Raw genomic sequence first — 25641 nt, 5'->3', positions numbered from 1 at the left:
AGCTCTCGCCGTTACTGTTCAGTCGTACGTTTTAGTATGTCGCTTATTAATTGCATTCAATTTAAACCCTAGGTCAAACCAACAAAATGGATTTGAGAAAATATCCGCAGTGCATTAGCGCTGGGGGCGGTTTCGGTCCAGTGGCCAATGACGGGTACGGAGTGTCTTATATAATCGCCGGCGAAGATTTGCTGTTCTTCCACGTTTCGTCTAAAAAGAGCTGCTCGAAAACGGTACGTTGCATGAGATTTTCCTGATCATAATTACAATAAGGTAATGTGAGTAATACAATAATCTGACCAAATACACCCTAGAGAAAAACTTTCAGAGTCAGTAAAAAATTAACATTAAGCGTTTTATTTTTAAGTTATATTTGTAAAAACTATTTTTTATTTTTTTAAAAAAAAATCCTAATCTTTCTGATTTATAAATAAAATATTTGAATTAGTGACCACATGTAATAAAGCAAATGGCAGTTTATTAGCAAAATATCTTAAAATTTCACACTATGTCACTAAATGTAATTTTTCTGAAATTAACTTCTTAATATGTTTTTTTTTTTTACCAAATTAAGCATTTGTCATAACTTTATTTTTATAAATCTGTCAGATTTTTGCCATTTTATTACTACCGACCTACCAAAATTTTTAACAAAATAGTTAATTTCCAAATGTTATTGAATTTCCAAATATGTGTCAACTGCCATTTATGGCAAGATCGTGTTTAAGTATGTAAATTATCAGCCTAAAGCTATATTTGGTCAAATTGTGGATATTATAGCTCCATTTGCACTAGCGTCTAAATGCTATATAAAATTAGCCAGATCTGCTAAAGTTTGCAATCAAACTCATATGTATTAAAAACATTTCCTATTGTCATAGGATTCGTCAAAATTCGCCAATGAGATCGGAGAGGTGCTGAATGACATACAGAAATTGTTCTTGGACTACAGCAAACACGTCAAGAAGTCAAAGTAGTTAACCTACGTTGAAATTATAATTATCGAATGTAAAAGGAGCGATTAACAACAAATTAAGTGCAATAGACTCTGACTAGTAAGATATTCGTGTGTAAGTAGCATCTACTGATAAAAATTTAGCCAACCGAAGAGTCTGACAAATCGGTTAAAAATCTTTTTTTTATTAGACAACGAGTAATATGTAAATACTATACTATTTTTAAATAAACATTATATAGCAATACATTCATGTTACTCAAAGTGTGTTACGAAATGTTCGATTAGTGTACATATTCAAATTCGTGTTATTTGTTCTTTGTTCACGTCACATTCCATTCTCGTTCTTATCGTTTTTCACAGTGCCTTTTTTTACATAATGAAAATAAAACAGTCAAAATTATTATTTGTTATTTTTTTTATTGTCAATTACGATTGTTAAAAACTATTAATAAAAATATTATAATATTCTTGTTGGATATTACTTATTAAAATATAACAAGAACCATCTTGTCTTTTATTGTAATTATACCTACTTTTTAACTAGATTTCCTAACACATTAACGTCCGTGTATCTAGATTACGGATTGCAATACCGGTATTGGGACAAAAATCGACCTTTGGTTCTACCATTATAACAATATGAAACACCAGTAGTTCTGAAAAAAAATCCATTTTTTATAAATCCGTACATTTTATTTGTTAAAACGATATCTTTGTGACTTACTACTACGGAAACGATGATGCCCATCTTGCTTGAAAGCAGAAGAATGAAATGATGTTCATTGTATAACATGTTTTTCTATTAAAGATCATTGACCTTTTTTGTTTCGCATCTTTGGAGAGCGATGTTTAGAGATTATCTGATCAATAGAATTTAGTTGAAATTGCAAAAATACGATTCATAATCAAACAAAAAATCTACAAGTCATAAATCTCTTCAAAACTTCACCTATGCTGATTGTAGTCAACATTGAAAGGGGTAAAGATATGACTATAATATTTGATACATCGAAACAATAATTGCCGGGATATTCAAATGTTGTGGTTTTGCTAATCAATAAACATGGTGAAACATGCGAGCGATACTCGGATTATAATAATGTCGATTCCGGTATTGAATGTTTTTTTTTCTCCGTAATACTGGTTTTACTGTAATCCCTAGTCTGAATTTAAATTTTTTTCAAATAACGGTCCATACCCAAAATAAACATAGCTTCTTAATTGATTAAATATCCACAATAAAACATTCGCGTGGCAAGTCGAGTTATCATTCTTATGTTAACACACCCTCGTAAGTTTTATTGATCTTTTATAGATTGTTAAAATCTTAGTTGGTTTCGATAAGGTAAATTTGGAGTTGGTAGATTTTTTAATGATTCCACAGTTCTGGTGCCGGTATTAACTCGCAATAATTCGAAGATCCTTATATTTAATAAAAATACTAAATTTAATACACATATGTATGTATGTGCATAGATTTTATAAAATCACCATACAAATATTGATATTAAAATTTGACCAAACGTTAGAATCTTTAATAGAATGTTATTATTACTTAATTTAATTTATGTGCTCCTCTTTACAACAATAATACTATAAATGCTAAAATTATATATCGATCGAACAATTTTAGTGCACACCTAGCTGCAGAGTAGAATGCTTGTTACGGACCAATTTCATAAAATAAAACGATTATAAGAACATCCACATATGTGGGCAAAAGACGAAAACGGCATTCCCGTCCAAATTATAAAAATCTAAAAAATTCAAGATTAATCCACATTTCACAAAAAATAAATATCTATATCGTATAGTTTATCTGTGATTTTAATAAAAATATATATCTTATTGTGGCGAAGATATAGTTGTAGTGTTATATTATATTTATGGTTTACAGAACAATTAAAACTCGTTTATTATTTAAATATTTTATTTGTATAGGTACAATTAAAATATAGCAATAGTTTACTTACACATTTATATTATTTAGAATGAACGCAATATTTATTTTAAAAACAATATCAATATCGAATAAATTTACATAACGAGGAACATTTCAACTTTAACGCTCAAGGCTCCATCAATATAGAGATGTTCATGATTTACAAAATTAATTACTAAACTATTTGAAGTCTGGAGGGTATCACCTATAGAAATAGGCGTATTATCCCATAGGATCGGTTGGACGCTGTTGGTGATAATCAGACGATATTTGAAGTTTGAAGCTTCATCTTCCGTCCCTATAATCTGAACTGTAGACAACATCTGCCATTCTTGATTCGAAAGCATTCGTTTTTCAATGACGAGCACAAAATACTCGCCAAAATATACCATTCCTGCTGTCCACCTACAATTGTACATCTTGTTGAAATCGGTAATCAAGAATATTCCATCGGTCTTGTGGACGTTGAACATGTTTCGGTGCACTGACAACAAGTGCGGGATCGTATTTTCAATGCTCCCTACCCAGTTATTGCAGTTATTGATAATACACTTGTAGGTGCGGAACTTGCAGTTTTCCTCATGGTCGAGCTTTTCTTCTGCATTGAGAAAGTCTGTGCAGCCATCGTCTTTGTATCTGCATGTTACCTTCGAATTGAAAATTTCTAAGACCTTTTCTAAGGCGATGTTGCGGATATTCCAGAGTATCTCGGAACAATAAGGACAAATATCGTTGTTCAGGTGGCATTCCTCGCAGAAGAGGTGTCCATTCAAGCATTGCATGATGGGTGATATTATATTATAGGAGCAAACTGAGCAAAACACTACATGCAACATGATGAACGAAATCGTATTTATGCGGAGAAGTATCTGTTGCTGAAAAAGAAATACAAACATTAAACATTTGTTTCGCCATTTTATATGAATAATAAATCATATCTTAAGTTTAAAACTGATTTTGCTTTGTCTATCGGTATATATGATATTATATAATATATCATTTATTTGATTAAAAATACAAAATGATATCACATTAGGTATTAATAAAAATGTAAGATAATATTGGATATACATTAAAATTATATTAGACAATTTCAAATTGAAACAAGATTAGGCCATTGAAATGTCATGAATTTTAATAACCCGACTGTATAGGCTTTACCTTATTTTATTATGTTTCTTAAGAAATTAAATAATTACTCGACGGTAGAAGTGTGCATAAGCGTATTGATAATAAAACATTGCTGTAATATAAGGATTTAGCGTCCTTGATTGGTTTAAGTTGGCATCATTGCATTACTCACATACACAATCATTCGTAAATTGACATTTAGCCCGCTTCGACCCTATTAAAAGTTTTTTCGTCTGCGTACTTCGTGAACTTCATAAATTATTTTCGAATAATTTAACAAATAATGTGTTATTTATAGTTATAGCTTGGCTTAATTTGTTTTAGCCCTTTGAACGCGTAAAACGACTAAAGTCGCCTAATTGATTTTTTTATCTCTACACCAAAATCAGTAAAAAAAAAATGTTTTTAAGAAAAAACTTTTTTTGAATAAACATAAAATATTATTTTAAATAAATAAAAATTAAAAAATCAAGAAATTTAAACACAGTATTAGGGTAAAATTTGCATTTTTTAAAAAAAAAAAACAATTTTTTATTTATTTTTGATTAACGCGTCCAAAAGGTTAAACTTGCTGTCGGTACCCCACGATAGGCTAGTGAGTTTGTGAGTACCGGATACTCAAATTTTTGGGTTTTAAATATTATTTTTGCTTCGTTCTGATTTTTTAAAAAATATTTTAAAATTAAGTAATTTAAATTAGATATTAAAACCATTGTGTATCTGTGCGATTTACAATATAAATGGGAAGAGATCGCACGTGCGCCTCCGAGAAATATGCATAAATTTGCCCACTACATAGACGAATATTTAAGATTTTGAAACTTTTGGTCAAAATGGTTCAATATATAAAAAAACTACTGAATATTTTCAACTCATTTAATATATTACAACCTAGATAAATATTTCCAGAATAAAACATTTTATATTGTTCAAAGTTAGATTTGAAACTTTGGTATTTAATGATAAAATTAAATATTGTATATCATTTAAAATTATATCTGAAACTTATCTAGATAATAATAAAACTAAACATTGTATTACGATTTAAAATAGATTTGCAACTTTACTAAATATTAATAAAACCAAAAAAATAGCAAAAGGTTTGCAATATAATAAATAATATTAAAACGTAACATGTATTATTAAAAAATAGGTTTGCAGTTTAAATAAATTAATATAATAAATAGCATATGTTACACATCTGCTCAGAAATATGACTGATAATAAAAAAAATGTTATACCTTACTGACGCTATAACACAATCGATGACCTATAGTTGGTTCAATGTGAGCTATTTAAAGTCATTGATTGTGTTTTAACGCGTTTTAAGTGTTTGAGTGCCCGTTTTTATTAAATTATGATTTTTGTCTAAATAACTACAGCAATATAAAAAATTGTTTTCTATATTACTTCAAATTTCAGTATTAAGAACGTTTTTTAGTTGCACCGTCAGTTGAAAAGTTTTAACAATTTTATGTAAAATTTGCACTTTACATCGCATTTTTACAAAACTTATTTAGGTGGCTGTCACTGTATGTGATGTCTCACTGTCTTTGATAAAAAAATATAACGGTAATAATATCGAGTGACCAATAGGTCATAAAGTAATAAAACATTATCACCAAAATCTTACTTTAGAAGTTTACCAATGGCGGCAACTTTGACGCAAATTAATAAAGGCGAGCAGAAATGGCGCGGGCATAAAAGCACTTGAGAAACAAATTTTATCAAAAAATACCGGTAGCTATCGGGTGCAGGTGCTCGAATCGTGTCCATTTCAATCCGTTCGTTATACGGCGTTCGACGGCGGACCCACACACGATCAGATTTCACACTGACGCGCGTGCATGGCAAGCTAGAGCGTGTGTGAGCGGATGCAGTGGTACCAACTAAACCACTATAATAATAATGGCCGCTCAAACCCTATGAGCAACATTGCAATATTAGCTCGTATATACAGTACTTCATCACTAAATTGCTTACACTTATATTTACTTTATAAATATTTCGGTTTAGTTCGTTAGCCAGCGCTTTGCGTCTCTTAAACTATAAGCACACTTGCAATAATCTGACGTGGCGCCACTGGTAGCGCGTTTCGCACGAAATGCACTGGAAGTACACTTCGTTCGCAATGCCATTGCTAGAGAAAATTGGTACTGAAGCTACTAATCAAAGTTATATTACAAAACAGCGGCGATTGCACAAGCTCGTTAAAAATATAAAATTTATAGATTACATATTTTTAGGTTAGGTATCGTAAACGAACAAATCTCAAGTATGGGGGTTGCAAATTTGATTTACACGTATCCGACGTGATTTTAAAAACTTACTGAAATAATTGAATAAATAATCAGAAAAAGAAAACTTACTGGATAATTGACGAACGGGAGCAAAAAACGGACGTTACTCTGCGGCGGCAGTAGCGGTAAAGGCCGAGAATTTCTGAAACTAGTTGAATTTGTAATTTAGTACGGACTCAAACCTTTTTTTCATTTATTTAGGTTCTATACTCGGATAAGGCGTATAATCTGTCCAAGAGAGGAGAGTCAAGTCGGATCCCAATAATTTAATAGGATATAATAAATTCTCGTATGAAAAGTATAAAATATAATTTTGATACATATAGAAACGGAGATGGCAATTGCGTATACTTTGTAGTAATATTATTTTTTATTTATTTAAATTAAGACCTTCGTACAAAACACTTGTTTTAATGTTAATTCTAAAATATTTTTTGCTCTATCTACTGTATTTTTTCTCTAGGATATTTTTAAACGGAATTACGATTTTTTAACAATTGACATAACAGTTACTTTAAAACAAAATAGTGAATAAGGCTGGCTTACGATCTTATTCGAGATATATTTTTAGAATAAGTATTATGTAAAATAGCAAAAAAAACATATTTTTTTAATAAAGTTTTCTATTTTTTCTAAACTGCAAGATATATAAAATAAAGCTATAAGATAATTTACTATACACCTCTCATACAATTATTAAAAAGGCCTCAAATACTAACCATTTAAGAACATTTTTATTTTCACACTATATAATACTAAATTAAATGTGTAAAAAAAATATTTTATTATTATAATTTTAACATCTATTATAGAACATTTTTAAACTAAGTTACGATTTTTTGATTAGCTATTTTAAAACTAGATGCTGAATCAGGTTGAAAAATATCTCAAGCAAGATATTTACAGGCATTATATTAAGTTGATACAATTGAAGATTTCATTTTAAAAAGTAGATATGTCCATAAAAGCAAATTTTACAGGAGAGCATAAAAACTATTTGTTTAGAGGCTAAAATAGAAAATTCTTTGACTTCGGGAGAGAAGATGAAGAAAATTTTAGGGTAAACTATTTTTTAAAGATATTTGATATCGCAGTAATATATTTTTAAAACAGTTTTAAACTATATGAAAATTACCAAGACATATTTGGTTTTTATATATAATATGAACAAAATTGCTAATTCCACCGATCAATGTATTTTTAAATGTTGTCATATAAATGTGATATTAATGTAACAAAATTGCTTAAGGAAATCAAAATGTTACGGTCGATGAAACAAGAAGACTGTTTCAATGTCAAATGTCAAATTTATCAATAAAAACAAAAATTCTGAAGCATACTCAAATTTATCATTTGCATTACAAATTAGATTGACACCACCCAGTAACTGTTGCTTTAGCCGAACGTAGTTTTTTTAAACTAAAATGAATTAAAAGTTATCGATGAGCCAAGACCGATTTATATCGTTGGCCATTCTTAGAAAGGGATATAGCAAACTCTATGAATTTCGACATTGTGATTGAATATTTTGCAGCGAAAAAGACGAGGGAGTTTTTACATTGAATATTTATATTATTTTTTTATTTTCGCTTTTGAACAAAAAAGCTTTAAATATATAAAACATGTTTTTATGAATTATTTGAATGGTAAATAAAACTTGTTCTTTATTGATTTACGTACTGGGACTAATTTTATTTAGCTTTCAGTATATATTTTTTTGTAACCGAAAAATATTTAAGTCTATTTGATTCAACGTCACATTTAAATATACATATGTATATAAAAGTTTACTTTTAATGACATTCATTACTTGTGATTTAATTAATTTAAGCATTTATTTTGAAAAGCATTCGACTTCCATTAACGGTTATTTTCAGAGCTATGGAGTCGTTAAAAAAAACACGACTCCGATTCCGATATTTACCAACAACACGACACCACTTCGACTCAAAAAAGTTGAATTTTATCAGGTTGTTTTCCTACCTTTGCAAAAAGGCAAATTTTTCATGTTATATGCATAAAAATAAAACAAGATCAAATTTTTTTCACCATTTTCAATGCATCGTAAAATTAATTTTTATATTTTGAAATGGAGTCTCATTCGTTTACTATATTGGGACTCAAACGAGGACGTTTTATTTCCTCTTGTTCATTGAGATATTTTTCATAATCGTCTTCAGATTTAGCGGTTTCGAATGAAGATGATGATAATTCAAGTATTTATTGATCAAAACTGCCTGATGTCGCCTCGTTAATGGTTAATTCAAACAGAGCGTTCTTAGCTCTATTTATTTGTTCTTCCGCCAATATGGATCGAACCATAAATCCCTGCCAATAGAATATCATTGTCCAGTAAATGTTTTTCTCTGCATAGCATGGCGTTTTTTATTCCATCAGCAATAGTATTTATTACTCTTAATTTTAGACAAATGAAAAATAATGCTCTTCAACTCCTTGAAAAATTTACCAGTCAAGTCTTCTGCTTGCAACACTTGTAACTATATAAGGATAGCGAAGCAAGACTTCAAGTTCCTCTACTTCTTTCCATTGCATTTCAGTCAGAGTCAAGTCGGGTTGGCCATGTCCTCGAGGTAAAATTTAAGTTCAATAAATCGCTGAATCATTAAGTATGTACTACCCCATTTAGTAGCTTGATCCAAAATCGCCCCCTTTCCAGCTCTTCGCTTTATTATGGCATGTATTATTGGTGTTCTTCTACACGTTTAATATTCATACAATATATACATTCATTATTACGCAATTAAAATTTCATAAATTTCGTAATTTAAAAAAATGCATTTTATAGATAAAGTGCTCTCCGGCCAAAACACCACGACTCCACGACTCCAACTCCGACTCCGACTCCGACTCCACAGCCCTGGTTGTTTTATTCAACTAGCTGTCGGTATCTCACTGTCATGAGGTACCGAAGCTAGCAAGTGTGCGAATACCGGACCCTCAACTTTTTGGGTTTTAAATATTATTTTTGCTTCGTTCTGATTTTTTAAACCTATTTTTAAATTTAATAGTTGAAATTTGCCATTAAAACCATTATGTAGCTGTGAAATTTACAATATATATGGGAAGAGATCGCACGTGCGCGTTTGAGAGATATGCGGTTGATCCTAGTACATTTTTTACTGTTACCGCGTTACTGCGTAAATTTGCACACTACAAAGACGTATATTTAGGGTTTTCAATAATAGTCAAAATGATCCAATCTATGTAAAACTACTTAACATTTTCAATTCATTTGAAAATAATTTACAACTTAGCTAAATATTTCCAGAAGAAAATATTTTATATTATTTGAAACTAAGATATTAAATGAAAAAACTAAATATTGTATATAATTTAGGATTAGGTTTAAAACGTAGCTAGATAATAATATAGATTTGCAATTTTACTAAACATTAATAAAATAGAATATAAAGTCTTTAATGAAAAATGGAAAACATACACACAATGTAGAAATATGGCAGTCAAAGTATTAAGAATGGCTAAAAAGAAATAGTATGAAAAATTGATAGATGAAATACAAAATGATCCAAATAAGATGTGAAAAACAATAAAACAATTAATTAATCCAACTCAGAAAAACGACATAATAAAAATGGAAATTAATAGAAATATATATCAAGATCCTTATATAATTGCAGAAAAAATGAATACATATTACATTGAGAGCATAGAAGAAATTGTGAATTCAATACCTAGGCTTAGTAATTTAGTACAATATAATAATAAAGCAATAATTGCAAAATTTAGTAAATTTAAATCAGTATCATTAGATGAAATTCATAACATAATATGTAAATTAAAAAAAGGAACTAGTACTGATGAACTAGATATAAATATAATTAAAGAAACTTGGCAAATAATAGGAACTAAATTAAATTATTTAATAAATAAAGCGCTCTCCTTAGGAGAAATGCCTGAAAATTTAAAGATTGCTACTATTGTACCTATACCTAAAATAAAAAATAGTAAAAAAGTTGAAGAAATGAGACCAATCAACATGCTACCGTGTATAGAAAAAATAATAGAATAAGTAGTAATCAAACAATTAAAGGAATTTATTACTTCTCAAAACATAATATGTGAACAACAATCGGGATTCAGAGATAAACATTCCACTGAGACTGCATTACAAATAGTGATAAATGATTGGTTGTTGGCTAAGGATACAAACTAAATCATTGGAGCAGTTTTCTTGGATTTCAAGAGAGCTTTCGAAACAATAGACGGAAAAATAATGTTAAAGAAATTGGAGAGTATAGGTATAAGTGATATAGTTTTAAGATAATTTAATAATTACTTATATAAAAGAAAACAAAAAGTTAAAATAAATAATGTATATTCTGAAGAAAAATTAGTGTCTTATGGAGTACCACAAGGGTCTAAATTGGGACCATTGTTATTTGTTTTGTATATTAATGATATAGTTAATAACGTGAAAAAATGTAAAATTCATCTATTTGCGGATGACACATTAATGTATTGCATAGGTGATAACATTAAAGAAATTGTAAATAATTTAAATAATGAATTAAGTATATTAGAAATATGGTTAAAGAATAATGTACTTAAATTAAATGAGAATAAAACTAAATGTATGTTTATTAATTATAAAAATGTGTTAGATAATAGTACCAAAATAGTAATAAATAACTCTAGTATAGAAATAGCGGATAATATAAAATATTTAGGAGTAATTGTTGATACAAAATTAAATTTTAAAGAACATTGTAATTACATATTTAAAAAAATTAGTAGAAAAATAGGTTTATTATCTAGAATAAGAAATATATTAAGTATAAATACAAAAAAAATAATTTACAATAGTATAATGTTGCCCCATTTTAATTATTGTGCAACACTATTAAATATGTTAAATAAATTAGACAAACAAATGTTGCAATGAGAGTAATCTTAAATAAAAATAGATTAACTAATTGTAAAAGTATGATTGATAGATTAGAATGGTTGAATTGTCAAGAAATATTGAGTATGAATGTTTTAGTATTTATATATAAGTTAGAAAATAATATGTTACCAGAATATTTTAATAAGTATTTAATAAGAAATAGAGATGTACATAAATATAATACTAGAAATAGAGAAAATTTAACGATAGTTAAGTATAAGAAAACGAGTATGGCTAGGGGAGCTATGTACGGAGGTTTTGATTTGTATAATAGGTAGTGTTCCAAGAGTAATCCGCAAAATGGAATAAAAAAACACCTTCGTACAAATAGAAATAAATTATAATATTAACTCTTTATTAGTGTATATTTTATTTTCTGTTATGTATTTTTTATATATTTTTTATATATGTTTTCTTAAATTTGTTTGATGTAAAGATTAGCTATTAAGCTAAATAAATTAATAAATAATAATAATAATAAAATAATAATAATAAAACAAAAAAATACTAAATGGCTTGCAACATAAAAAATATATTAAAACGTAATATTTTGTATCATTTTAAAGTAGCCAAATTATTATGTCATATCATTGTCAGTTCTATGTGTGAATATTGTGTTTAGATTTTAATTATTTTATATGATTTTTATGAGCGAGCAATAAGATGATCTTACGCAGAAATGGAGTCAAACTTCTTCAGCTAAATAACCGATTGCGTCGCAATTATTGTCACGCGATCGTCGTAATAGATAGTATCCCTAAATATCAATAGATAAAAATATACGTTTTTTTAACGTCTAGATGGCTTGATCGACATTAACCACAAGTACACACGTACCAAGTATATATTACACGTTCACGTTAAAAGCGTACCTGTTTTATTTGCAATTCGAATAATTATATTCAGTCAAATATAACGAACACGTGAATTAAATCAGAAGCAATGATAATTTTTATGTATGTATTGTAAAAGGAAAAACTCACTTTTCAGCTCATTTTCATAGTTATAACATAGCTAGTTAATTTGCAATCCGAATATTTATATTCAGCCAAATCGAACAACGCACATGAAAAATAAATGAAAATTATTGTCGCGTAACAAAATTATTGAAAACGGTTGTCACGTTACTTTAGGCCATCTTGTTTTATATTTGAATGTTTATTTTTCATTGGTCTAAACAACAGAATTTGTTACCGGTGGATCGGAAATCAATCGATTAAGCTGAATTTTTATTTTAATGCATTTTTAACCTTTACCGGACAAAAACTTTTTTCTTATTAAATCCACAGCGGTCATTTTTAACTCCTCGTAATTTATTGTTGTATTTTTTTATCACTCTCCAGGTTGAATATCTGTTTAATATAATATTTAAAAAAATATCAATAGAATATTATAGGAATTTTGTAATCAATAATGATTACAAAATTACACAACATGACAATAATTTATGATAAAAATATAACACATTATAATTTTAAATTAAATTTCCTACCCAACTTAATTAAAACAAATTCGCGGAAAACTGTATATGTACACGCACCCTTATTTCCAACACAACGATGATGAGCGTTGACATCTTGGATGGACTATACGTATCCTGGACTATATATCGATGGACTATAGTTATATTTATCCATCATATGATATTTATTGAAGCAATCTTCCATATGAATATATGATATTGTTGCGATCTGATGGGTAAATATTGAGATGCGCCTTCGGCGTGACTCCTGCGCAGATCGGCAGTGATATTTGACATTGAATTGATTTTCAATGTCAAATAAAAGAGTTTTAACTCACTATGAAACTGTAGAAGCTCAAAGGGCAAGAAAATAAAATTGCTGTGTTAAAGAAGGTTCGCCAAAACTTACATCGATAGCTTTTAAAATTGAGGGTTTTACTAAATCTAATACCATTCGGTATGATACTTGGCATTTAGCAATTCTGTTCGAAAGGATATATGATAGTTTTAAATTAGTTGTTGTTGCTTAAATAAAATTGGTTTCTTCGTTTGCCAATCCAGCATGAAATGCTAACAAGTGTTTTATTTTAAATAATAAAGGTTTCGTCGAATTATTTGAGAACAATTGATGACAATTGACGCATTTGGGAAGGAATACTCCATCTTGTATGATATGTATGATATTGGTAAAATCATCAAGATTGACTGAAACCATGCTGCTGCTCAAAAAGCATACTCGATCGACTTGTTGGACAGGATAAAATAAAAGCGTTTGGCCAATTATTTTATTAGTATATTGTCTTATTTTTTCTTCTATGTTTCACGCTTCCCCTAATATTTATGATGTCACAAAAAAGTTGCAGCGAGCTGTTTTGCCTTTATATCGACGGTTTTGGTTCGACACGCCCGGAATAATCGGATCGTAGTCTCTAGCGTAGATCGAGGAAGACCGAAAGGCGAAATATATAACGGTGAAAGGCGGCCAGTTGGAAGGGGCCTTCTTGACAGCGGCAGTCAGTGCGCCGGCGACCGTTCCGCGGGGCGAACCATGTGACTGCCCGACCGATGCTTTGACCGCGTACAATGCTTCAAGGCTGCCGAGTGAGAGGGCTCCTGCTCTTTGCGCTCCTGCCGCGACTGCTCGCCGCCCAAGGTACTTTTCGCGTTTCTCCTTCGCTCCCTTCCCGTGAATTGGGTCAAAATACCGGAAACGTTCGAACCCGAAAGACCGGTTTTTGTCCCGATTCGCGCGGTTTTCGAACAACAATACTCCGTATGCGAACTCCGGTGTAAGAAATTAATTCAGGATATTCTCTGGTCGCATTTGAAACGACCGTTTAAACCTACGAAACTAAGCTATGTCCGAATGTACGCAAGACTCGCCTGAAAGGTTAGTGACAATTTTCCTACGAACTCAGTACCTTTCTAAACGCGAGAGGCGAACTAAGGTTATTAATTGAGAATACACAATATTTACATCGTGTAAAACTCGTTCGGCTTCGCTCGGGGCCGAACTTAGAACGCATTATATTCGTTAAAATATGTATTCAATTGTTTTTCAATATATGTTTATATGAGATTTTCGATAACTGCCGTAGTTTTAATTTGTTTTTTTAAAACTTGTAAACTGTTCTAAAATATTTCAATCAAGTACAATTTTTTCGCATTGGACAAATTGATGTTTTTTTAATCTAATAACGAACAAATAAAAAAAATATTATCTACCGTTCCGTCGATTGAGTAGATACCTTTCATTGCGAAATACATAGGGCACCCCCGAATCGTTTTTTACGTCATTCCGCATAAATAAGAAATAACTCATTCTGCGGTTACAGTTTGCTACATTAAAATTAGAAATTTAATACGGATACGCTTAGAAAAATATAATAAGTACACTTAAAACATTTTTTATTAAATTTTAAAGGAAATAAATAATATGTAGTTATGTAGCTGTTTTCTAAATTTAAATTTAGTATATTTATAATCGATTTTTCCTCTAGCATTGTTTTGGTTATCATTATTGGCTCATATTTTGGTAGAATATTTATTGGCAAATTTTCATGTATTGTGTCATCATTTTGAATAACATGAAGTGATTTTTATTTAAATTTACGTATAAATCCTCAAAACACAAGACGTTAGATGACTATAAATATTTGGATATTAAATGTTTAATCTAGTTTTATATGATAATATATTTTGAAACCTGTATACTTTTTTGTCATTGGTAATATATTTTTATTATATAGTCAATATGGTTATATTTTTTTTTAAATATTTTAAAGTATACAGAGAATTATTTACATTGATTGTAATATTAAAAGTATCATTAAATATCATATTAATGCCTTTCTGGATTGCGCGCAGTTGCCTGGAGACATTTTTAGCTAAATCTTTCGCGGCTTTCGTGACGAACGTAGTGCATCCCATCTAATTCGTAAAACATTTTTTACTCTCATCAGAGAGCGTCACTTCCTCGATTCAAAACGGTTTTTTGGTAGGTATATGACTATATATGTTACACCAAATCCGTGAAATTGCTTATTACATTAAATACCGGGTTTGCATTGGGAGAGTGACTACTTTTTTTTTTGGCATCCATTGCTAGAACCACTGCCGTTACCAGTACTAAGACCCTACGACTCCAACCTAATGTGCGGCATCAGCTTTTGACGGCCAGATGAGCGGGATCCACCCTACGGTACTACGCTATTTGTTAGTCTTAGTAGTGCACCTCCCGGGCGTTCTAGGAAATGTTTTCCTTACTACCTGCATTGCATTTGCATTTCAGTGCGCTTCATCCTTGATACATCCCTTTCGGTGATGCCTCAGTTTCAGCTTTAGCCCTCGATTCCTAAGAGTCGAGCCCTTTGGCCAGCTTGCGTTGAAATGCAATGCTTTGCTCGTCATTGAAAGTCCAAAGGACGCTACCTCGGTTGAGTAGTCACAGAGTTTACTTCCTCTCAAGAGCTTGGGAATTCAAACTTAAAAAAGTCACTCACTCTTCAACACTGTTATCGGCGAACTCCAGAGTGTGGTCGGCTGGCGTCGTGCATTGGGGGAGGGGACAGATGGGAGCTTTTGCCCCAACCCTTGAATTTGGTCAGAAAAATGCATGTCATTTAATGAAATACTATGAGTTCTAATGAAATCGAAATATTAAATAAGCGACAACTGACTATCCAACTCTTGCCCCCCCCCCTCCCCCCATAAAAACTGAAATTCCGCCTCTGATTCTAAACCAGAAATTTTCGGGTTGTCTTTCATAACTACGCATTTATTTGGTGAATAAAATTTTTTTGGTAGATACAAGATTGTATATGTAACACCGAATCCATGAAATTGCTTATTACGTAAAATAATAAGTGTAAGCCCGTTGCTCGAGTACATGCGTTAACTACAATGGTGTTCATATTCATTTAGAATAGCAAAAAAAGTAGAATTATAAATATAATTTTATTAACAGGTGTTTTCACGATTTATATAGGGGGTATATGGTCGGTTTTTTAATCCCTTATGGCGTAACTGTTAGGCAGGTTAGGTGCGATAGTAGCGCTCAGGTGGTGTTTTTAGTAACTAGACCAAATGTCATTTGATTATGTAAAAATAAATCAATCATTAACTACAGTGATGTTCATGTTCATTTAAAATGCCAAACAAGTTTAGAACTATAAATATGACTACGTACAACTTTTATAGCCATGTATTTTTACGATTTATATATTGTGGGTGAATGGTCGATTTTTAATGTCTTATGGTAAAACTGTTAGATAGATTAGGTACGATAGTAGCGCTCTGGTGGTGTTTTTAGTAACTAGACTAAATGTCATTTAATATATACAAATAAAATAATCATTAACTGCATAGATATTCGTTTTCATTTAGAATGCCAAAACAGACTAGAACTATAAATATGACGATGCACAAATTTTATTAACAGGTATTTTGGATAGGTTAGGGACGAGCGAGCGTAAGTCAAAATGGTGAACACCCCATAATTGGTTGCAGAGAGCTCTTCATGGGGTGTTCACGGTTCTGACCAACAGTTACATAAAAAAAACTTGTTATAGTTAATATTTTTTTATTTCAATAAATTACAATGTATCTGTCAATCTCCCGACATCACTTACGCAACCAAATAAAGTATGTGGAATATTATTCATGCACTTTACAGAAGCAAAAAATTACAGACTAGATCAACTTATCCTTCATTATTATATGTTATACTGTATCTATGTTGTACGACAAAAAGGCATAGTTTCGTTGAATTCTCGAAATAATCGTGGATATAGGAATAATATAAATGAATCTTAGCCCGAAATTGAAATGAACGCGTAATTTTTTTACGTTCTCGAAAGAATCGCAGATATACCGAATTTGATTCGAATTATTTATTTCCGGATTGGTCAGAATTCCAACGGCGAAAACCTGAAATTGTACTTCGTATCATTTTCGAAATACTGCCGGACATACGGACATTCGAGATTTTGCTCCTTGAATATATTTGTACGTATATGTTTTAAGATGTAGATATATAATATCAACCGGTCATTCTCAAACATGATTTTTTGTATAAAGCGAGTGTTGAATCTAGAATTTTTTCAATGTAAATTCAACTGCGAGTAGACAGAGTGCATATCCGGCCAAATACACGTGTGCGTGTTCACCTGATTGAACGGAGGGTGCAATTGGATCGATGTGTTGCGAAAGTGTTGCGAATATCGTGCGCTAGTGTTTGTGTCTACTCTGACAAGTATTTGAAAGTAAAGTGAATGTGTTTCACATTTTTGATACATACTTACAATATAATATCTAGCGGTACAGGTAGAAAATCGCAATATACCGACTTTTCTAACGACTTTTTTTATACCGACGTTATAAATCGAATCTTAAAAAATAGATATCTTATTTTTTTAAGGAATATATTTTTTTTATAAAAATATGGTTTTGTCAGATTTTAATATTAAACCTAAAATAAAAATTGATCTTGCGAATATCAGTAGCCTAATTCTGATTCAACATCTCATTTCGAAATGATGGCCGGTCAAAGTTGTTAAAAATCGTAACTCTGATAATATTGCTTTTAGAGAAAAAAGTAAAGAGTTCAAAAATGTTTTAAAACCAATTTTATTTAAAAATTAATGAATTGACAATAGATTTAATCATATGTTTACGTTGACGAAATCTATTTGATTCTTGCGGTCATTTTTTTATATTGATTTTACTTGAAGATTTATTTTTTATTTGATCATTTGACATTATTTAATTATTATTTTATCGGATAAAGCTCTCTTTAGTATATACAAATCCATCGTTTTCCAAATTTGGCTTATAAAATATGAGTATTCAATTTTCGCATACGTACGTCTGAAGGACTCGTACGCGGCGAAGACCGCAACGGTGTCGTAACGAAGACACGAAAAATGGCTAATTTCTACGTTTTTATACAACGGATATTACAACAAAAGCCCTCGGATGTTCGCTAAAATGGCTTTCATTTTTAATTTAACATGCTAATATGTTACACGGCTGAGATTCATCATTTGCAAATCGTAAGTGAATCGCATAAATAAAGCATTTTTTGCTTCCACGATAAAACTAGGTCGTCCTATAAATAAGTCTGCATTTTTTTATATTTCAAAAAATGTGTAATTTGTTAAAATTAATGGCATATTTTTTGCTTCGATATTTTAAACCCTAAATCAAAAATATTTTCAGTTAAGCTATATTATGCTTTATGAGTTTCAACTCGGCAGTTAAAAACATCAGTAATGCAATGAGCATGGATGACATTCAATTTAAAAAGTGTGTCGCAAAAAAATTCGTTCCGGGAATTTAGATATTGATTATCTACGTATGGGTTCTTAGTGAGGATATTAGGGCTGCCATCAAAGCATGTCCGAGATTTACGATAAAGCTCAACGTGTTGCCTACATCAATTCAAAGACATTTACAAAATTAGTTTGAGGAAAACCTCGCGCAGCGAATCTTAATATAGTACAGAAAGATGTATTTAGATGAACAAGAGAGTCGTCTTTTAAGCCTTAAAATCATCAGATCCAATACCATTCATGATCCGAATCTGAACGACGAATAGTAAATGATTTTGTTTAGTTTGACACGCACGTCGACGATCTTTGAGAATGTTAACGAAAAATAAGATAAAGGATCGCATCGCAATCGTCAAAATGTCGCAACAAAGTAAGGAAAAATAAACGCAAAAATTCATTTTCCTCTGTATATCTTTATACTTCGGAATCTTGGGAATGTTGAGCGTTCACTAAATAATTTGTGTCCTTCAGCTATGAAAACAGACTGCTTTTATTAATTTATTTGCGATAATATATTTCAGATTAAATATAAATAATAAATAATCAAAGCAACTGATTCTAGTTACAAGTTAACATTTTAACGCATAACAGTCTGTCGATTTGTGGAGAAAATGAACATGTGGCTAAGACTAATTTCATGCTCTCAAAAACAATGCTATAATTGTTATATAATTTTCCGCCATTCGTCGACACGCAGTGTGATTTCAAAAGCAACACTTATCGTTTTTGCTTTTACTCAAAAGTGCATTGCTATTACACACAAAACGCTTTCTTTCGATTGACTTTTTTTCACAAGGTGAAGGTCTTTTTATTAGTATTCTTCGTCATGAATCATACGAAGGCGTACTCTAATGATCATGCTTACATTTTAGCAAACGTTATTTTGTAAGCGCGCTATGTTTGCACTGATCGATATAAACGTAAATTAAAAAAATAGATAATAGAACTCACTTTAACCTTTTGAAGTCCAAAGGCATGTATGTCATGCCCAATATATTTTTAATTTTCTGAAGCTATTTTAAATGACTTGATAATAAGATTACCAGTATTTTATTTCATTAGTTACTCAGAAATACTTATTAATATTTTACGGTAAAAATATTTAGTAATACTTAACCATTTTACCTGGAATGGTCAAATTACTAAAACTCTTTTGGAAACAATTTTTTGACCAGTTATACCAACCGCTCAAAACCTAGACGTGTGAATTGTTATCCATGGTCCTCAATCTAAAAAGTTTTGTTTTTACATTTACGTACATATTTTCTTTAAATAAATGAAATCACTGTTTTTAATTCTACTCAATATTTTCGAGAAAACATTCGTTCTTTTGTTGTTGTATTATTGGGTGATATTTTTTTTCAGGTAGTGGTCCCAACATCTGGATCGGGTACAGGGTATACCCTAAATAAATTATATATAAATATTAGGTAAAAAGCCTAATTTTTGTGATTAAATAAATTGGACCGCAGTGGATACAAAAGAAAAAAGTTTTTGTCCTGAAAGCTTAAAGTTGGTAGCTTTCAATGTGACACGAAAAACATGTGTTTCTACAATATATATTCTACAAAAAATAGCAGGAACGTGTTAACTAGCATTTCGTCATAATATGAACATAAATAGCTATTTAAGATTTGGAACAGAAAAAAATACAAATATATAATCTATAACTACATATATAGTTAAAATGTCATTGGTGTGTATTTTTTTTAAAATTAAATAAAAAAAAATCTTGTTATGTTTCATGATTATATATATGTACATATGTTAATTTACTTAACATAAAATCATATTTAACTGAAAATTGCGATAAAATCATTTTATGTAATATTATGTACACCCTTTGAAAAAGTATAGTTACTTTCTAATAAAATATGAATTTTAAATTAATCTCAAACATAATTTTATGGCAGCCCTAATATGCTCACTAACAACCCTTATGTATATATTCAATATCAGAACTCCCGGAACGAATGTTTTTGAACCACATGTGACACTTTCTTAATTTAATGTCATCCATGCCCATTGTATTACAGATATTTTTAACTGATATTGTCGCATTATGACCGAGTTGAAACTCATAACGCATTATATATCTCAACTGAGATTATTTTATCTCTACTGTCATTGCTGATCAAGCGTTTAAAATATCGAAGCAAAAAATATCCCGTTACTAAATAATTGAGATACAGCGAAAGAATAGTGAAATTGCTGATAATTTATAAAAAAGTTATTCAAATATAAGGAAAAAAACGCAAAGACTAATGGAACAACCTGAGATGTACAAAATAAAAAAAATGTAATTACTTGTGTTTGTACAAGCTTTGTATTGCTCAGCTGACTGTTCAATACTGAGAAATTTAAGGTATTGTATATGGTTCTCTATTAATCAAACTTTGAATAAAAATGGAGGAATTATTTCATAGTTTTTACATATATTGATTTATTTAAGCGATTAGTTTAATAAATAAATTAATTGTCTGTAAAACGATATTTAATTAAAAAATAATTATTGGTTATTAATAATTATTTTTTACATTTATAAAATATGCATAACACAATGCTGTGAGAATTACTGATTAGTGAGGGGGTCAAAAGTGTCTTGAAACAACAAGTACAAAAACGGGCCTTTCCAACATTTTGTTTCAACGAATTTCGGTCATAGTATATACATATACATAAATGTTTTTTGAAAGTGTAAAATCATTTTTTTTTTGTTATAGAGAAGCGTCTAATTGTCTCGTATTTCGAAACAAAATAAAGGATCATGTATTTTGGAGCGGCACTAGTCACTCAGGTGTATTGAAAGTAAAACAACTAAACGTGTTGCTCAAGTATATTCATTTTTTCATTCAAATTTCATTCGCGATAGTATACACGAATATTTTACGCGATTGAATACACGACTATTCATATAATTGAAAATCTGTCGAATAATTCGAATACTCAAATACTAATTTTCAAAACGTATGTGGGTCGCAGATTTATACAGTTGCGGGCCGTAAGTTGTGTATAGAATATAACCTTAAAAATAGTCGACTAAGATTTACGTAAAAATAGATATTTGAATTAAAAAAACAATTATTAGGTAAATTTATAACAAGCTGCGGTACCTCGCGTCAGTGAGGGACCGACATATTTGATTTTAATAATTGATTAAAAAAATTATGTCGAAATAAATTAGGTTGCAAATATGAATTCTCTTTCCTTTAATCCTTTTCGCTTGTTTTCATAAAAGCTAGAAATTATATTACATATTTTATAAATTGTAAAAGTTAATCATCTTAAGTTAGTTAATCTTTTAGAGACTCCCTTAGGCTAGATTATTAAAATCAATTTTTAAAGGAGCAGTTTTTGCAGATTTTAAAACTTCGAAAGCGATTCCGATCAACTCGATGTACATAAAAGGGGGTGGATTAAGAAGAACCGTTCGCGCGATCATGAGATTTGATTAGAATCAACATGTTCATTGAGTTAGACTCCGTTTATTTCGATCCAAAAATCACAATGAAAATTCTGAAGTCGAGTGAGATGTGAAATTAATATGAAATTCTCCCACATTGACCAACGCGCCGTTATGCGATTATGATCTACACCTTTTCTCGCAAATAATGAAACATATTCTCTCGACTGCAATACGATCGTTTGCGAAAATCAGTATCGCAATGCACCGAAATAGTTTCTCAAAAGCAGGAAACGTCAGTGCGACGCGAACGCACTGCGCTCTGCTTCGATGTGTGTCAGCAAACTCGTAAAATTCTATCGCGCTTCATTTTATTATTACGCATAACGGAAAGCTTCAAAGTGCGGATAGTCAAAAAAGTCGTTGCGCAACGATTTTTTGCGCTGCCTGCGAAAGAATTCCCGATTGGCGAGAAAGCGTAACGATACCGCCTCTCTATATTATTATTCGTTTCGAACGTCTATACAATTTGAGAAACATTGTTCTCGCGGAGCATACGATTTAAATAATAATATCTCTGTTTCTTATTTATTTATCGATCTTTATCAGTTAACCTGACCTTCGTCGATTTATTGTTTCGCGTGCCTTAAAATTTAAAAGGTCTGACCTTAAAACGGCCGTTACACCAGGACGCGACTAAAAACGCGACCAAGGCTGTTGTTCGCGTTCAATTTATAATTGTAAGAAAAATATTATATTTAATATTGAACTATATCGCACACCAATATAATAGGTTTTAAAAAGTCTATAGATGTATAGTTTTACAGTTAACTTAACCTTTACCGGACAAAAACTTTTTTCTTATTGAATCCACTGCGGTTCAATTTATTTAATCATAAAAATGAAGCTTCTTACAAATTATTTGTATATAATTTATTTAGGGTAAACCTGGACCCGTTCCAGATGTTGGGACCACTACCTGAAAACAAATCACACAAGAATGCAATGAAAAAAGAAAGAATGTTTCGCTCTATCCTTGTAAATAGTATTTAGTTTACACAACACCAATGGTTATCAACATATTTTTAAATGCACGGAATTTATTGTTGTTAAACACTATTTCCTACATTACAATTACTTTCAGCATTACAGCAATCTTTCTGATGATTTTCCTGTCCTTTGATGAAAATACTATAATATTATTGTTCGTTTTATTGCTTGTGTTTAACCTAATTGTACTAGCTAAATATAATTTTTGGAAAAGTGAATCATCAGCGAGTAATATAATCATGTCGTGTAAAATAATCGGCAAGGTGATCCTTATGTTGGCAGCACTGTAAATCAGACAGCTGTCAATAGTCGCGCGTGTTCAAAATGTCAAATGCAAGGACGTTGTTTTATTTATTTATTTTAATATTTCGATTTCATAAAAATTTCACTAAATTCAAGTTTAAAATCCACCGGATTTTATCTCTTATTATTATTAAATACAAAAACGCTGATTTATATACGTATTCAAACATTCACAAAATCTTTTTAAATTTGGATATTTTTCGTTACAAATATATTTGTTCAGGCTTGATTTTCAAAGAAATGAGTTTGAACTCACAATTCACCGCCAGAAATAAATCGCTAGCAGCTTAATACCACGGAAATTGATCGCATAAATAATTTATAGCATACAAATGATCGCTAGCATATTTTATCTTCAGGCAATGTGGTGATTTTTCCGGACACATTGTTCCGGACATTTATTTTTCCAGACAATATTTTTGCGGACACTGTTTATTCCGGACAAAAAAAATATTTATTTTATTAAAAATATTTTTATGGTATAATCTGTCCGGAAATTTCATGTCAGAAAAAACTAATAATTTATATAAATTTATTAGTCATTTTAAATTAAAAATAAGGTTTTTTTATGTGTGTTATTTTTACCATCTGCGCAGTGAATATATTTTAACCGGTCTATTTAGTAAAATTTTGTTTGCTGTTCAAACCCAAACCTAACCTAATGTTAGCCTCAAGCTAATTCTAGTTTTTGAACTTTCATTATGTTTTGAAAATTTTGACTAATGCACAAAAAAAATTCTTCTCAGAAGTAAAAAATTCACGTCAAAAGCAATAAACTTGCTTATCTAGCGTTCATATTAAATACTTACAATAATTGAGAATCGAATGAAGCACATCTAAACCGAATTTTGATCAATAGGAGAGCGCAAAAAACAATTATCACTTCTCAGAAGTCAAAAATCCACGTCAAAAGCAATAAAATCGTATCGGCGCCTTCCTATTGATCAAAATTCGATTTGAATATACTTTTACCAATGCTGTCATATCAGAATCCGTAGTAAATCGGTAAGAATGACTATCCTTTTTTTTAATATTTAGGGACGGTGATGGTGACGGGTGGCAATCATACACAGATTTAGCCGCTGCAGTAATATATTATTGAATTATACTTGTTTACATTTTAAAAGGGCGGACGCGAGAAGATGCGTCCGAACGCCAGGAAGGTTGCCAGTGTAGAAAGAAAATTGAACGCCAGTGCTACTCGAGTGCCGACCAGTTTTGGCCATAACAAATTTAAATCGGTCCCCATAAATAGTATGATAATGAAAAAATCAAAATGAAATAGTTTTACAAATTTATTTACATCTGATTGAATATCCACGATATCCTTGAATGGATTAATAATAAGTTAAACTAAAATTTTAATTTTTATGAAATCATTAAATCCTGTAGGACGTTCTGTATTTTTCTGGGTTAAATTATAGCAAGTATTTCTTTGAAAATATTCGCTATAATTTATGTTTAGTTTTTCCATGAGATTTTGTAACATAATTAAAGCTTAGCTTTTAAATGCAGAAATGCCACTAATTAAATCACAGACAATCAATGCTGATTTTACCTTGTAAATATATATTCAACAAACTTAGTAAAAATGCTAAGTCAATAAATCTATTAACAGGACTTTGATTAAAATAAATTTTAATAATGGCAATATCATGGTTCTTTGGACTTCTAAAGTCAAAGGAACATATTGTTGTGTCTCATTTTTTTCTATCTGAAAACTATTCGCAGTGCCTAGTCATTTGTCGACACGTGTTGCAATCATTCCATCAGTCTACAGCTCAATGGGGACTTTTATAGTTACATAAAATCGCCGTTTTGTTAGTGAATAGAGCTGTTATATTATTTATGTGCGGCTTAGTTGGGAAGTCGCTCATAAATATTATGAATAGTGAGGGTACTAAAATTTAACCTTATTGAACCATTCATTTTACTAAAATTACTGATAAAATATATATTGATTCACTCGCAATACAATTGTCCCTATTGGTTCTTATTTAAAATAAAAATCTGCAAAGATCATTTTAATACAAATTAGCAATTGTACAATATCAGTGACATCCGTTGATTCATCCAACTGTAAGTAAAATCAAATACATTTATGAATATATCGTAAGCCGTTCATTTACATTTTTTTTCATTTTCGTGTTTCGAGATATTGTACATCTTAAATGTCTCTCTTACGTACGCTTTAGTTTATGATGTTTTTAAGTAATTAATCGGCGATTTCAATTAAGCTTTGTTTAATAAATTCGCTCCGGGAAAAATTTGATAACTCGCTCGTAAAGAAGCAATTGATAATTGGCTTTGAGAACATATTTTGCTTCCTTATTT

General features: G+C 30.3%; 2 protein-coding genes across 5 annotated transcripts in view; both read left to right on the top strand.

Annotated features, from left to right (window-relative positions):
- whd (carnitine O-palmitoyltransferase whd) overlaps positions 1–1358 on the top strand; it is a 36607-nt gene extending 35249 nt beyond the window's left edge. For all 4 annotated transcript variants that reach the window (XM_088186333.1, XM_088186330.1, XM_088186334.1 and 1 more), the window contains exons 15-16: positions 73–233; positions 882–1358. In XM_088186333.1, the coding sequence (XP_088042459.1) occupies positions 73–233; positions 882–977 (257 nt within the window). In that variant the 3' untranslated portion in view covers positions 978–1358. The remainder of the gene's footprint in view (positions 1–72; positions 234–881) is intronic.
- Positions 1359–13736: 12378 nt separating this feature from the next.
- Positions 13737–25641, top strand: part of fw (CUB and Sushi multiple domains furrowed) — a 63207-nt gene continuing 51302 nt past the window's right edge. Inside the window, exon 1 of the mRNA XM_088187256.1 lies at positions 13737–13873. Within this exon, the coding sequence (XP_088043382.1) occupies positions 13804–13873 (70 nt within the window). The 5' untranslated portion in view covers positions 13737–13803. The remainder of the gene's footprint in view (positions 13874–25641) is intronic.

The sequence above is a fragment of the Plectrocnemia conspersa genome, unplaced genomic scaffold, assembly GCF_051122295.1.
Source record: "Plectrocnemia conspersa isolate PC_06_02 unplaced genomic scaffold, ASM5112229v1 ptg000005l, whole genome shotgun sequence".
In the NCBI taxonomy this organism is placed as follows: Eukaryota; Metazoa; Arthropoda; class Insecta; order Trichoptera; family Polycentropodidae; genus Plectrocnemia; species Plectrocnemia conspersa.
Note: the sequence above shows the minus strand (reverse complement) of the source record. Positions and strands in the feature narration are given on the sequence as shown.